This window comes from Aquarana catesbeiana, linkage group LG03 (assembly GCF_042186555.1).
Source record: "Aquarana catesbeiana isolate 2022-GZ linkage group LG03, ASM4218655v1, whole genome shotgun sequence".
Classification (NCBI taxonomy): Eukaryota; Metazoa; Chordata; class Amphibia; order Anura; family Ranidae; genus Aquarana; species Aquarana catesbeiana.
The window spans coordinates 531733088-531749769 of record NC_133326.1 but is presented as its reverse complement, the minus strand read 5'-3'; the positions used below and the strand labels follow the sequence as shown (position 1 = coordinate 531749769).

The 16682-nt window shown below is 42.0% G+C and overlaps 1 protein-coding gene across 1 annotated transcript in view; it reads right to left on the bottom strand.

Annotated features, from left to right (window-relative positions):
* Positions 1–16682, bottom strand: part of ANO2 (anoctamin 2) — a 373482-nt gene that overhangs the window by 234482 nt on the left and 122318 nt on the right. The window contains exon 4 of the mRNA XM_073621286.1: positions 4123–4221. Within this exon, the coding sequence (XP_073477387.1) occupies positions 4123–4221 (99 nt within the window). The remainder of the gene's footprint in view (positions 1–4122; positions 4222–16682) is intronic.

Sequence of the window (16682 nt, the reverse complement as noted above, 5' to 3'; positions counted from 1 at the left end):
CTTCAAATTTGAAAAAAAAAATAAAAACATTTGTTACTTTCTGCTATAAAACATACAGTGGGGCAAAAAAGTATTTAGTCAGCCACCAATTGTGCAAGTTCTCCCACTTAAAAAGATGAGAGAGGCCTGTAATTGTCATCATAGGTATACCTCAATTATGAGAAACAAAATGTGGAAACAAATCCAGACAATCACATTGTCTGATTTTTGAAAGAATTTATTTGCAAATTATGGTGGAAAATAAGTATTTGGTCACCTACAAACAAGCAAGATTTCTGTCTCTCACAGACCTGTATCTTCTTCTTTAAGAGGCTCCTCTGTCCTCCACTCATTACCTGTATTAATGGCACCTGTTTGAACTTGTTATCAGTATAAAAGACACCTGTCCACAACCTCAAACAGTCACACTCCAAACTCCACTATGGTGAAGACCAAAGAGCTGTCGAAGGACACCAGAAACAAAATTGTAGACCTGCACCAGGCTGGGAAGACTGAATCTGCAATAGGCAAGCAGCTCGGTGTGAAGAAATCAACTGTGGGAGCAATAATTAGAAAAATGAAAGACATACAAAACCACTGATAATCTCCCTCAATCTGGGGCTCCATGCAAGATCTCACTCCGTGGGGTCAAAATGATCTCAAGAACGGTGAGCAAAAATCCCAGAACCACACGGGGGAACCTAGTGAATGACCTGCAGAGAGCTGGGACCAACGTAACAAAGGCTACCATCAGTAACACACTACGCCACCAGGGACTCAGATCCTGCAGTGCCAGACGTGTCCCCCTGCTTAAGCCAGTACATGCCCGAGTCCGTCTGAGGTTTGCTATAGAGCATTTGGATGATCCAGAAGAGGATTGGGAGAATGTCATATGGTCAGATGAAACCAAAGTAGAACTGTTTGGTAGAAACACAACTCGTCGTGTTTGGAGGAGAAAGAATGCTGAGTTGCAACCAAAGAACACCTACGTTGAAGCATGGGGGTGGCAACATCATGCTTTGGGGCTGTTTCTCTGCAAAGGGAACAGGATGACTGATCTGTGTACATGAAAGAATTAATTGGGCCATGTATCGTGAGAATTTGAGTGCAAACCAACTCTCATCAGCAAGGGCATTGAAGATGAAACGTGGCTGGGTCTTTCAGCATGACAATGATCCCAAACACACCTCCTGGGCAACGAAGGAGTGGCTTCGTAAGAAGCATTTTAAGGTCCTGGAGTGGCCTAGCCAGTCTCTAGATCTCAACCCCATAGAAAACCTTTGGAGGGAGTTGAAAGTCCGTGTTGCCCAGCGACAGCCCCAAAATATCACTGCTCTAGAGGAGATCTGCATGGAGGAATGGGCCAACATACCAGCAACAGTGTGTGACAACCTTGTGAAGACTTACAGAAAATGTTTGACCTCTGTCATTGCCAACAAAGGATATATAATAAAGTATTGAGATGAACTTTTGATATTGACCAAATACTTATTTTCCACCATAATTTGCAAATAAATTCTTTCAAAAATCAGACAATGTGATTGTCTGGATTAGTTTCCACATTTTGTCTCTCATAGTTGAGGTATACCTATGATGACAATTACAGGCCTCGCTCATCTTTTTAAGTGGGAGAACTTGCACAATTGGTGGCTGACTAAATACTTTTTTGCCCCACTGTATCCAAAAAAAAAGAAAAAAATCAAATTTCTTTATCAATTTAGACCAATATGTATTTTGCTACATATTTTTGGTAAAAGAAAATCCCATAAGCGTTTATTGATTGGTTTGCGCAAAAGTTATAGCGTCTACACACTACGGATATATTTATGGAATTGTTATTTATTTTAATTTTTTTACTAGTAATGGCGGCGATCAGCAACTTATAGCAGGACTGCTATAACTTTTAACTGACACTTTTAACACTTTATTGGGAACTAACTGACACTTTTAACACTTTATTGGGAACCAGTGACACTAATACAGTTATCAGTGCTAAAAAATATGCACTGTCACTGTACTAATGACACTGGCTGGGAAGGGGTTAACATCAGGGGCGATCAAAGGGTTAACTTTGTGCCTAGCCCGTGTTTGTGTACTGTGTGGGAGGTGCTTTTAGTAGGGGAAGGTATAGATCTATGTCCTTGCTTTGCAGGAACACAGGATCCATGCCTTCCCTACTGACAGAACAGAACTTGTTTACATAGGCAGACTGCCATTCTGCCTGTGTACCGAATGATCGGCGGGTGATGGCGGACATAGAGTCCACAGTACCCGTTTATAGCCCCCACCTGTGTATGATCACAGTGGGAGCGAGCCGGCGGCGGCATGCATTCACTGAAGCTGCCCAAAAATGCAGAATTACGTGTATATATACAGTACGTGATCTGGTGCACAGCTTCCGCCCTGTAACAGTAAAACTGCTATAGGACAGTCAGCAAGTGGTAAATTGGAGCACAATACACAGCATGTGCATTGTGGTTCACTACAGCACATGTGCATTTCCCACTACTGTACAGTGTGTTGCACAGTGCATGCCTTACAAGCATTAAAGCTGAGCTCCAGGAGTTCAGCCACTTTGTAAAATGTGCTGGCAACATTAACATTAAGTCCAATGAGGCGCATGCTGCCTCCTGGACTCATTTCTTTAATTTACATGTGACAGATTTACAGAGCTCCGGTGGTACAGCTATTACTACACTACTGGGGCTCTGACAGGAGAGATGCTGTCATTTCACGTACATCATCTCTGGCCGGCTCTCCCCTCCACTGTTCATTCATTGTGAATAGGTTTTATGGTGTCTGTGTGAGCGGCGGGATCTCCCTGGGGCTTGTAGTACTCTCACGAGTGTCAGTGTATACAGTGGAGAGGAGAAGGGAGGGGCCTCTGACCTGGGCAGGTATCAGTTTCACTTTCACTCTGCTTGAACACTGTTGGTGATGCCTGGGTCAGAGGCCCCTCCCCTCTCTGCTGTATACATTCGGAGATAGAACTACTAGCCCCAGGGAGATCCTCCTGCCTGTGGACACCATAGAGCTGCCGATCGCCGCCTCCCACCTCCACCAGCCAGGTACAGGGGAACCTCTGCAAGGGGGGGAGTCAGCTGTTTGGGGACCCTGATGTAAGAGGGGGGGGCTTTCTGGGGACACTAATGTAAGCAAGGGGCCCCCTGGGGACACTGATATAAGAGGGGGGCCTCTGGGGACACTAATGTAAGGACGGGGCCTTCTGGGGACACTGATGTAAGAGGGGGGCCTCTGTGGACACTAATGTAAGAGGGGGGGCTCTCTGGGGAAACTAATGTAAGTACGGAACCCTCTGGGGACACTGATGTAAGAGGGGGCCCTCTGGGGACACTGATACAAGAGGGGGCCCTCTGGGGATGCTAATGGAAGAGGGGGGGCACTCTGGGGACCCTGTGTAAGGAGGGGCTCTCTGGGGACCCTGTGTAACGAGGGGCTCTCTGGGAACACTAATGTAAGAGGGAAGGCTCTCTGGGGACACTAATGTAAGGGGAGGCTCTCTTGGGACCCTGGTGTAAGGGGGGCTCTCTGGGGACCCTGGTGTAAGGGGGGGCTCTCTGAGGACCTTAATGTAAGGAGGGGCTCTCTGGGGACCCTGATGTAAGGGGAGGCTCTCTGGGGATCCTGATGTAGGGGGAGACTCTCTGGGGACCCTGATGTAAGTAGGGAGGCTCTCTGAGGACCAGATGTAAGGAGGGGCTCTCTGAGGACACTGATGTAAGGGGGGCTCTCTGGGGACCCTGATGTAAGGAGGGGCTTTCTGGGGACCCTGATGTAAGGGGAGGCTCTCTGGGGACCCTGATGTAGGGGGAAACTCTCTCAGGTGTGACTGTGTGGCAATGGCAAATGGTTTACATAGCTCACGGCATCACGGATCAGGTAGAGGGTCCCTTAGCAGAATTTTGCTTAGGGCCCCAGGGAGGTCAGGATCGGCACTGCAGCCACGAACCCAATGATTGGTAAGCTGCAATATATACAATTTTTGTTTTTGGGTTTAATAGTGCTTTAATATATATATATATAAATATATATAGATATATATCTATATATATATATATATCTATATATATATATATATATATATATATCTATATATACATATATTACTTATTCTATACATACCTTCTTTGTGGGCACCTTAATTTTAAGGAATTCTGCTTCACGACTTAACACATGCCATGGTGCGTGAATCCTTACAAAGTTTAGACCCTGAGTCTTGTTCTAGAACAGAAGAAACACACCTGTAATTACTAATTAGACCTTAATTACAAGCAAATAATAGTAATAACACTTTTATTGATAGTTTTAAAATCCAGCAATAGCCTAAGAACGGAACTCCAGTTGTGCTGAGAAAAAATTCCATCATACCTGTAGGTGAAATACATACAGTAAAGTATTCAGTGAATCCAAGCTCAGGCAATCTCATTCATGTCAGTTGGGACCCAGTGGCTGTACGCTGCTCCCAATATACCATATGGGAGCAGCGGCTTTGTCTGTACAGCCACTGGGTTCCAATTGACATGATATGGACTGCCTGCACAAAGATGTAGGGAACACCTGTGCATCCTTATGTGGGTAAACACAGCCCTTACACTGTGTGAACAAAGCCTTAAAGCAGAACTTTACCCAACTTCATAATAAATAATGGTTTTTTTTTTTTAGTAAGGAACATACATTCAACATTAATAATTGAGCTACCAAAATTGGTGTGTGCTGTAAATTGCCTCCAGTATTGCTCCTGTTTCTTCTTGCCATTTTGCTGAAGCCCAGAGCTCCTGAGCAGCAGTAAATCTTTGGGCTGTCAATAGATTGGCCTCTAGTGGCTCTGATTTTTGGCACAGTGCCAAAAAAATAGAACGCAACATAGCAAGTGCAGAGCAGGGTGAGAAAGTGTATTACTGGATTTTAATCAGCATTTTTTTTAATGTTTTACATAGCTATACCTGCAAAAGTGATCAGCCATAATTGAGGACTTAATTTTCTGACTAAAGTTCCACTTTAAGAAGTTGCCGGTGTCAGGTTCTTTTGGGTCGCGGTGCTACCTTAGAGCAGTTAAAGGTAGAAACGTATGAATCAAGCAGCAACTTTCTAATAAATTTGCTTCAGAATCTGTCTTAGGGCTTGTGCACAAGGTGGCTATGGGGCAGTAAAAGGCTGTTGAGCCATGGTTTTATTGCATGCCAACCACCCCCCCAAACACAGAAATGCAGCCACTCAAGGCTGTACACATACCATGACCTCAATGCAAAAAATTAAACGCCATGTCGCACTAGGTGAGTACTACCTCCAGCAAACGCAACCTACTCAAATTACTCCGCGCCCCAGCCAACCTGCAAATGTCTGCAATGCATGGTGAGACAGTATAGTTAGGGTTAAAATATGTCACCTCTTAACCGCCTGTTAAACATTCCATAAAAAAGAAAATAAAAGCCAGCTCCTGATTGGTTGTTATAGTTTAGGCCAAAGTTGCACTAATAACTCTCACGGAGATCTTTCTAAAAGCTCTGTGAAATGTTTCCTGGTCTAAAGGGAGAAGAAAGAAGTCTCATCTTGAAAAGTGAGAGATATTAAATTGATTTTCTGATTGTGACTTGGTATGTTATTCCTTGGCACCATGCCCTAAATGCCATAGGGAAATGCTGATGAGGGAGTTGACTACGCAAGTAGCCTGGCAGCATGTAAATGTAAATAGATGAATGTACAACCTAAGAAACAACAATGTGCAGGTAAAACTTAGTCACAATGAGGTAGCACAATGCTCTAAAACAGGGTCTTGAAATAAAACTTACGAAGGTCCTGTCAGTAAAGTTTCTTTTGGCAAAGGTCCGAATCATATGTTTGCACTATAACACATCACAGCTCCCTTCACATTACAGACCCCCCCCCCCCCTGTACATCCAGGTATTTAGCCTACCCTTCACACCATAGCCCCCTCTGTACATCAGTATCTTCAGCCCCCCTTCACATCACAACCCCTTAACATCACAGTTCCCCGCTTTACATAAATGTCCATAGCCCCCCTTTACATCATAACCCCTCCTTTAAAGCAGTCCCACAGTGTTCTCAGAGCTGCCAAACTTACTGTGATATCAAGCGGGTGATTACCCACTTGTTAATTTGAAAAGACTTCCACTCTTTGTCCCAAAGTGCAGCACCTTCCACCCCCACCTAGTATGAGAAGTGGCAGAAGAGCTCACACAACTGATAAGTGGCGGTCACCATTCCAACAGGACTGACTGTTACTCGGTCCAGGTCTGGACCACGGTCCGCCATTTAGTGATCCCTGCTCTAAAACATGGTAGGGAGAGATGAGCCATCAGACACATGGGGGGGGTCTATTTATAAAAAAAAAAGCTGTGCAAATGTGTCCTTTATATTTCATTGTCAAATCAAATGTAATTATAATATGTTAACTATACATGTTACTGTATAGATGTCTCTGTCAACTATCAGCAGTGCTTAATGCAACATATTCTAAGATCATTTGATCAGTAAAAAAAAATTTGCTAAGAACATTCAATCAGTGAACACTTTCTTTTCCCCAGTGCTCCCTTAACACTACTCTTTTCCTCTTTTTTTCCACACCCCTTCTAATCCCCTCTTCTTTTATTACTCTTTCGACACCTTGTGTCCTACCGATTGTTACATTACCAATGTTAAAACGCAATTCGGCTTACCACAATCTACCACTGATTATGCTCCTATTTACTTATGTTGGTCATACTTGATTTGTTGTAGCCGTATTAGTGCAATTGTGACAGAGAAAATTGAGTACTGTCCGTGATACTTTTTTTACTTGCACTAACATACAATTTTTAAGGACAAGCTTTCGGGGTATGTCCCCTTCTTCAAGGTCTAAGCAGTACTGATTCACAAATTTTTAAGCAGAATGTTAAAGAAGAAAGAAAAAAAAAAAAAAAACTGGATTATAATCCGACCCAGGATTTTACTCAGCAATTAAAAGGTCTCATTGCGACAATGCCAAGCCACCTACATTCAGAACTCATCAATGCGATTCCGGATAATCCAGAAATTGGAGACTTCTACATGCTGCCCAAGATCCACAAGCCAGGAAATCCAGGCAGACCCATTATAACAGGTATGAATACACTTACCGAACATATCTCAGGCCTTGTAGAAAACATGTTAAAACCTTTAGTCATGAACACTGCAAGTTTCCTGCAAGACACCACTGATTTTCTGAACAAGCTTAACAATATACAACAATTACCACCTAATACACTTCTAGTCACTATGGATGTAGAATCTCTGTACAGTAACATCCCTCACAAGGATGGGTTGGCGGCATGTCACAGATTCTTATCATCCTCACCAGACCACAAATACACTGCTGAGGATGTGACACAGCTCATTGAATTCATTCTTACACACAACTACTTCACTTTCAATAATGACATCTATCTCCAGTGTATGGGTACTGCTATGGGAAGCAAAATGGCACCCCAATATGCAAATTTATTTATGGCTGACCTGGAGGACAAATTTCTGAACAGCATACAACAAAAGCCATACAGATATTATCGCTATATTGATGATATATTCATGATATGGACTGAAGGTGAAGAAAATCTAAACCAATTCTTTTCATTGATCAACACTTTTCACCCATCTATCAAACTAAAAATGGACTATTCGAACACACATGTCAACTTCCTGGACACTACAGTATACATCAGGGATGACAAGCTACACACGTCAATATACAGAAAACCGACTGACCGATGCAGCTATCTTCATAATTCCAGTTTTCACCCCCAACACACCAAACGGGCCATCATACACAGCCAGGCCATCAGATACCACCGAATTTGTTCAGACCCAAAAGACAGAGATAAACATCTCAGAACACTGGCAGACTCCTTCCATAAGAAAGGTTACAAAGACAAAACCATAAACAACAGCATAAACACAGCCTTGAAAACCCGAAGAGAAAATCTCCTCCAATACACAGAGAAAAAAACAAATAACCGAGTACCTCTAGTCACCACATACAACCCAGCACTTGAAGGGATCAAAAAGATAATAAAAGATTTACAACCCATTATAACAGAGGATGAAACTCTGAAAGGAATATTCCAACAACCCCCATTATTGGCTTTCAGACAACCACCCAACCTCAGACACAAACTAATCAGCAGGAAACTTCACTCTGATTATGAAGTCACAAATAATGGTAGCAAACCCTGCAATAAAAAACGCTGCAAACTATGCAACCAGATAAATCTATCCAAAAGTGTTACACACACAAATGGGACCTTCAATATCATGGGATCTTACAGCTGTACCTCAAGTAATGTTGTGTACCTCATCCAATGCAAAAGGTGCAGCAAAGGATCTTATGTTGGTGAAACAGGACAGAAGTTGCAAGCGAGGATGAATTTGCACAGACATACCATCAAAGAACATAAAGAAGACAGTTTATGCACACCTGTGGGACATCATTTCTCACAATCGGACCACACCATAGAAGACCTCAATGTCTTAGTTCTTAAAGGGAATTTCAGAACTATCCAGGAAAGGAAAACGTTTGAACTAAGAATGATACTTCTTTTTGACACGAAGAATAATGGCCTGAATTTAGATATTGGTTTCCTTACACATTATGCTAAAGTTTTACGACCGCTCTGTGATTAGTATCCCCCCCCCCCTACATTCCCCCCTAGCTCTCCCTCTGTCTTATCTCACTAACTCTGCTGCTATCTTTATTACCATTGATTTGTATGTGTTTGGTTTTCCCTTTTTTTTTTTTTTTTTCTTTCTTCTTTAACATTCTGCTTAAAAATTTGTGAATCAGTACTGCTTAGACCTTGAAGAAGGGGACATACCCCGAAAGCTTGTCCTGAAAAATTGTATGTTAGTGCAAATAAAAAAAGTATCACGGACAGTACTCAATTTTCTTATGTTGGTCACAAATGTAACTTTGTTTATGTTTGATATTGGTAATTGTCAAAATAGTCTACAACCACCAGTTCTACAGTATGGTTCCTGGTTATTCTAACTTACTTTGATGCACTATTTGCACCTTCACTTGTTAAAGAAACCCTTGGTAGTTGTGTTTATACTTTTGTAACTTGTTTGAAACCCAATAAAGACATTGAACAAAAAGAACTTTCTATCAGAAGAGAGAATACCTATTAGAAAATTTGAACAGAAGAGAAAATACCCTAAGGACATTCAATCAGAAGAGAAAATACCCCAAGAAAGTTTGATGAGAAGAGAAAATACCCTAAGGACATTCAATTAGAAGAGAAAATACTGCAAGAAAATTTGATGAGAAGAGAAAATATCCTAAGAAAATTTGATGAGAAGAGAAAATACCCTAAGGACATTCAATCCGAAAAGAAAAAATACCCTAAGAATATTTGATCAGAAGAGAAAATACCCTAGGAACATTTGATCAGAAGAGAAAAATACCCTAAGAACATTTAATCAGACGCGAAAATACCCTAAGAATGTTTGTTCAGAAAAGAAAATACCCTAAGAGCATTCAGTTTGAAGAGAAAATACCCTAAGAACATTTGATCACAAGAGAAAAGGATAAGAGGAAATACCCTAAGAATCTTTGATCACAAGACTAAATACCTTAAAGTGGAACTAAATCCAGACAAGAAAGCTTCTATCTTATTCTCTGATCAGCTTTGACACCCACAATTTGATGGTTAGGCGGTTTGGCAGTTTGGCCGGGAGCATAAAGGTGCTGTGACAATTAGCATTTACGACATGCCTTAAATGTAACTGTTTTGAGGAAACAGTTAAATCAGTTGTGAATAATAGGAACAAGGGGAAGGGGATTATAGCGGTGCCAAGGACAATTGAAACACAAATATTATAAAAATATCGAATCTTTAATAGTATACAATTCTAAAAAGCTTAATTCATACACATACATTTTATATAAACAAAATACAGAATATAGAAGGAGCACTTTACAATTTTAGTATTGACCGACACCAATGATGTTGAGAGGTAGTAGCAGGTCAATTCATCCCTACTAGTTTCGCCAAAACATTGGCTTCATCAGGGGAGTAAAAATGTAGTAGAAAGATTTAAGACACAAATCAAGCTCCTAGGACACAGAATGGGCACCGTCAGGCAACTGAGGACGATAGTCGAACTCAGCCCTGTAACTGGTGTGTGCTGTGGTCTGGCTGTCTTTGAACAAGGTATTTGAGTTTCTTTGGACCCTTTTGGAAGCCGATTGGGGTTTCTATTTCCAGCTTCCTACATTGCCTGATTTAGAGTTTACTGTGCATCCTATTGCCCTTACTGGAGATGGCTATTTTAGGGTTTCAATTTACATTTTTGAATCCAATATAATCAAGTACCACGCATTGATCCACCCAGCACACTTATCTGTTGGTTTTTGACTTTTTCTCCTTTGTTTTTATAGGCATCCATTTTAGGCCCCCTGTAGTCAATTACAGGGCTGAGTTCGACTATCGTCCCCAATTGCCTGACAGTGCCCATCCTGTGTCCTAGGAGCTTGATTTGTGTCTTTAATCTTTCTACTACATTTTTACTCCCCTGATGAAGCCAATGTTTTAGCAAAACTAGTAGGGATGAATTGACCTGCTACTACCTCCCAACATCATTGGTGTCGGGCAATACTAAAATTGTAAAGTGCTCCTTCTATATTCTGTATTTTGTTTATATAAAATATATGTGTATGAATTAAGATTTTTAGAATTGTATACTATTAAAGATTTGATATTTTTATAATATTTGTGTTTCAATTGTCCTTGACACCGCTATAATCCCCTTCCCCTTGTTCCTATTATTCACAATTTGTTTAGGGATGAGGTGCCGTATCTACTAGGACATCCCACCCATCACCTCTCTTTCAGTTAAATCAGTTGGTTTAGTTCTGCTTTAAGAACATTTGATCAGAAGAGATAACACTAAGAACATTCACCCAGGAGACACAGAGAAATTACTGTACCCGCTCTGGTGCGGTAACGTGATCTCCCCTGTGTCAGCCAGCAGCGGCTGCAGGGGAGAGAGCACTCAACAACGGCTTGTTATTCCTGTAAGCATCATTTCGCCCATAAGTTTCCTATGGCCTATCCATTGTTGCAGCTCCCTCCTCTCCCCTGCAGCCCCTGCTGGCTGACACAGGGGAGATGGATCATGTGATCAGAGTGGGCTAAAAATAGGTAACTACATACATCGTACTTATACAGGTTAGTCAGGATAAATGTTAGGAGGGGGGAGCATTTTTAAGACTAGTTAGGGTTTGCATGTGTCAGAAACTATAAATCTGACTGAGACTGAAGTACAGTTAAATCTCACTTATTTAATAATAATAATGAAAAGGTAAACAGAGTAAACGTAGTCAAAACATAGCCAGAGTTCAGGAACCGGAACGGATAGTCAGATAAGCCAAAACGTCAGGGAGCCAGAGATGAGCGTAGTAGAACAGCAAGCAGGATCTGGAGCAAGAAGGAATGTCAGCATAGCCAGTCTAACAGGAACACAGGAGAGCGCCTCTAGAGATGTGACCAAAGCGAAGGCAGAGATCATCCGGGCTGGATGACTTAAGTAGGCAGGACTGACGAGCAGGATATCACCAACAGGTGAGTCACTCTGGAGAGACAGGAGCTGGCAATTAGCCGACAGCTGAGCAGCCAGCTTTGAGAAGGAAGGGCTGAGCCTTGCCCTGACAGCCTGGAATTCTACTTTAAAGGAGTTGTAAAGGCAGAAGGTTTTTTATCTTAATGCATTCTATGCATTAAGATAAAAAGCCTTCTGTGTATAACAGCCTCACCAGCACCCCCTAGTACTTATCTGAGCCCCATCTCTGTCCAGCGATGTCCACAAGTTCCATGAACGTCTGGGATTTTCCCTCCTGATTGGCTGAGACACAGCAGCAGCGCCATTGACTCCCGCGGCTGTCAAAGTCAGTTAGCCAATCAGGAGAGAGAGGAGGCGGGGCCGAACAGCAGCTCCATGTCTGAATGGACACAGGGAGCTGCAGCTCGGTTAGGGTGCCCCCATAGCAAGCTGCTTGCTGTGGGTGCACTCGACAAGCAGGGGGGACCAGGAGCAGCGAAGAGGCACCTGAGAAGAGGAGGATCGTGGCTGCCCTGTGCAAAACCAACTGCACAGAGCAGGTAAGTATAACATGTTTTTGTTTTTTTAAACAAGTCTATACAATCACTTTAAGAATTTTTGATTACAAGAGAAAATACCCTGAAGAATAGGGATGAGGGAATCCCTGGCTGGAAAAAAACTGTCTGGGCCCCTGGAATTCTATACCAGATTCTTTGGGTATGGTATGGATTTTAACCACTAAGCCACCGCCCACCGTCATATGACGGCGGGACGAGGCTTCTGTTGTTCTGGGAGGACGTCATATGACGTCCTCGCCCTCCCGAGCCACTAGGGGGCGCGCGCGCGTGCCCGGCGGCCGCGATGTCCGCCGGGCACCCGCGATTGCCGGGTAACAGAGCAGGAGCGTGGATCTGTGCATGTAAACACAGATCCACGTCCTGTCAGAGAGGAAAGGAGACCGATGGCGTGTCCCTTGTACATAGGGACAGCGATCGGTCACCTCCCCCAGTCAGTCCCCTCCCCCCACAGTTAGAATCACCTCCTTAGGTCATACATTAACCCCTCGAGCGCCCCCTAGTGTTAACCCCTTCCCTGCCAGTCACATTTACACAGTAATCAATGCAATTTTATAGCATTGATCGCTGTATAAATGTGAATGGTTCCAAAAATGTGTCAAAAGTGTCCGATGTGTCCGCCGCAATATCGCAGTCACAATAAAAATTGCAGATCGCCGCCATTACTAGTAAAAAATAAATAAATAATAAAAATGCTATAAATCTATCCCCTATTTTGTAGACGCTATAACTTTTGCGCAAACCAATCAATATACGCTTATCGCAATTTTTTTTTACCAAAAATATGTAGAAGAATACATATCGGCCTAAACTGAGGAAAAAATTTGTTAAAAAAAAAAATTGGATATTTATTATAGCAAAAAGTAAAAAATATTGTGTTTTTTCAAAATTGTCCCTCTTCTTTTGTTTATAGCGCAATAAATAAAAACCGCAGAGGTGATCAAATACCACCAAAAGTAAGCTCTATTTGTGGGGAAAAAATGATAAAAATTTAATTAGGGTGCAGTGTAACATGACCGCGCAATTGTCATTCAAAGTGCGACAGCGCTGAAAACTGAAAAATGGCTTGGGCAGGAAGGGGGTGTAAGTGCCCTGTATTGAGGTGGTTAAAGGGGACCCAATGCAAAATTAAGAAAAAAAAAGTCCTTTAATAAAAAAATAAAAAAAAGTGCCATGGTGTATATCCAGTGTTAATCATGTTGTCCAGCGATGCAGATCCACATCAATCATTATCATTGACACCAGACAACCTGCCAAAAGAAAGAAAAATCCCTCGACTGCTCACACAATCTGATTCTGACAATTGCTTGGCCGAGGATAAAGGGTGAAAAAGCTAAGAATAAAAAAGGAGGTGGAGTTTCCAGGGTGACATCACAAGAATCTGCAACTAGCTGTATCACCTATCACCTGCTCAATGGTCTAAAAATGAGGACACTGCTGAGATCTTTCCTCTGCTTGCCTCCTGCAGCTCCCACTGCCTAAGCATATCAAGGTACAGCACTGCCTAATTCAAAAGTGTGTATTTGTGCCAATGTGCATCACCACACTTAGCATTAACTTTTCTTCACACAGGACTATAGGAAGGCTAAAAAGAACACAAATTTCAGGTTGTTATACTAACAGGTTTGAAATGCATTTAGTGTTTTTTAAAAACGAAAACTACTTTTATTAGTTTGTGCAGCGCTTTACAATGTTGGGGCAAACAGTACAGTTACAATATAGTTAAATACAGGCAGAATGAGAGGGTACTACTCGTTAGAGCTTGCAATCTAGAAGCTGGACTTTTTAAAGTTGAAATCTAGTCAAATATAAAAGGCACAAATTAATTAATGGCTGTAATCGTTGATTTTTTTTTTTTATAAAGTGGTGAGTGATTATAAAGCTTGTCAATTTTTATAGTTGGCGGTGTCCCTATTGGGGAGATTTAGCCTTTTAGTATATGTCCTCCCAAAGCGAGGACAGATTTAGCCTTTTTTTAATTGGTCCTGGTGCCCATTGTCTCCAGTACAGACAGTGACATTTTAAAGTTGTCCCCGAAACAGGAGGTCAGGGGGAATCTTCTAATGGAGACACCTGTTCTAGTGACCACTGTCCAAGAGGGAACTTCTGCTCACTTTGGAAGATTTCTTCTCACTACCTGTTGGGTCTCCAAGGACAGAAAGTGAAGGAAAAGGGGGGGGGGGAATGAAAAGGGGTATAACGCTTCCTAAGGCAGGCCATAGACGAGTTGAAAACCAAACAAAAATTCTAGTAATTTTTTCCACATAATTAGTGTGCCAGCTGCGATGCGCGATTTTTGTGCTGCAATGGAAAGTGCCTGATCCAACATGCAGGATTTTGTTTATAAAACGGAAACAAATGATGGCACAATCGTATGCACCATTTTCATTTTTCAATTGCCAGAATATTCGGCTTTCGACTAATCTATGGCCGGCCTTATTCTATCCAAAACTAAAAAAAAAAGTATTGATTTTTAACTACTCCCCGCTCACCATATGCAGAATTACGGCCGGAAAGTGGTTCTATTATCCTGACCGGATGTCATATGACGTCCAGCAGGATAAGTCCCACGTGTGCGCCCCCGGGGGCGCGCAGCCCGGCGATTGGTCGTTCGGTGTGTCGATCCAATACACCGCATCTCCAATCTAGTATCTGACGTAGACTCTTTACCACTTGATCAGCTGTGTCCAATCACAGCGGTAACCAGGAAGTGCCGGTAATCAGCTTTCCTCAGTTCGCGCTGACAAGGCGTGGGTAAAGGAGAGCCGATCAGCTGCTCTCCTGACAGGGGGGTGGTCTGCACTGATAATTAGTGCATTGATTATCAGTGTAGACCCATCAGCAATGCCCATCAGTGCCAGCCAGTGATGCCCATTAGTGCCCTACCAGTGTTGCCCACCTGTACTCACATATGCCAATCAGTGATTACCTGTACCCACATTGTATGCCAATCAGTGCCCATAAATGATGCCAATCAGTGCCCATCATCGCTGCCTATCAGTGCCCAACAGTGCTCATCAGCGCCCATCAGTGTCGCCTATCAGTGCCCATCAGTGCCACCTATCAGTGCCCATCAGTGCTGCATATTAGTGCCTTCTCATTAGTCCCACCTCATCTGTGCCACCTCATCAGTACCTCCTCATCAGTGCCCATCCGTGCTACCTCATCGGTGGCTGTCAGTGAAGGAGGAAACTTACTTATTTATGAAATTTTATTACAGAAACAAAGAAAAACAGGAGTTTATCTTTGTCTTTTTTAATTTGTAGTGCAAAAAATAAACAGTCCAGTGGTGATCAAATACCACCAAAAGAAAGCTCTATTTGGGGAAAAGATGAAAAATTTCATATGGGTACAGTGTCGCATCGCCATGCAATTGTCATTCAAAGTGCTACAGTGCTGAAAGATGTAAATTGGCCTGGGCAGGAAGGGGGTATAAGTGCCCAGTATTGAAGTGGTTAACACACTTTATTGGAAGGAATCTACGTTTTATCTTTTTTTAAAAGGTGAAATTTTACATTAATACCCAAGGTAGATGGGACTATAAAACAAGGTCTGCAGCTAACATGTTTTAAATGGCATTTTCTCTTTTCTACCACATATTAAGCTTCATATTGTACACTTTCTGACCAACAAATTCATAATATTTATATTGGGAGAGTATGCTGGTATGCGCAGATTTAAGGAATAAAATGAAGCATAAAAAGGGTCATATATTTTTATTATATTCTATGCGTTCCAAGGCACCATTCTGCTTCCAGAACAATTATGGTTTATTTTCGGTCTAATAAAATTCACTCTGTCGATAAAACGAAGTGTTTTGGATAACCTTTTACTGCTAAAATGCCACAGAAATACTGTTATTAATGAGCCAACTGTATGTTCAGATTTCATCTTCCTTTTTATTTACTATTTCTTTGGTGGCTGTGAAACTTAAAGCAAAAGTTATATTGTTACTTCCTGTACTTGTATAGCTCTGCCATATTTTGCAGCATTTTTACAGATTTTTCATATTTTCCACCTGTAACATTCCTCAATTTCACAATGATGAAGCACCTTCACTTTCCAGTGCTTACCATTATTCACTTTAATGGGTGTGTCACAATACTGTACCCCAGCTTCTAAAGCTGGCCATACACTGTTTGAATTTTGCCCTGTTTTTAGTAAACCAGCTGAAATTGGATCAGTGAGTGGCCCTGATGGCTACCTACCACCTGACATCCTTCAACTGAAAATCAAAGGAGTCAGGCAGAAAAGTTTTGCCTGAACAGAGTCTGCATCCAACCAGGAGCAGCCGTTGTTCGGATCTTTTGACAGCCAGCTGTCAAAATACAATAGCCGCAGAGGGAAATTCATCCATCTATGCTGTGTAGCAAAGATAGAGAAATCTGTTAGATTTTTTTTTTTATTTGTTCAGCTTACAGGCTAAATAGATGAAATGTATATGTGCAGTGTACAGTAAGTGCTCCCTAATTGGAACCAATTTTTTTTGCCTCTATTTCCTCTTTAACTGATTGCTGACCAAATAACCTAGATATA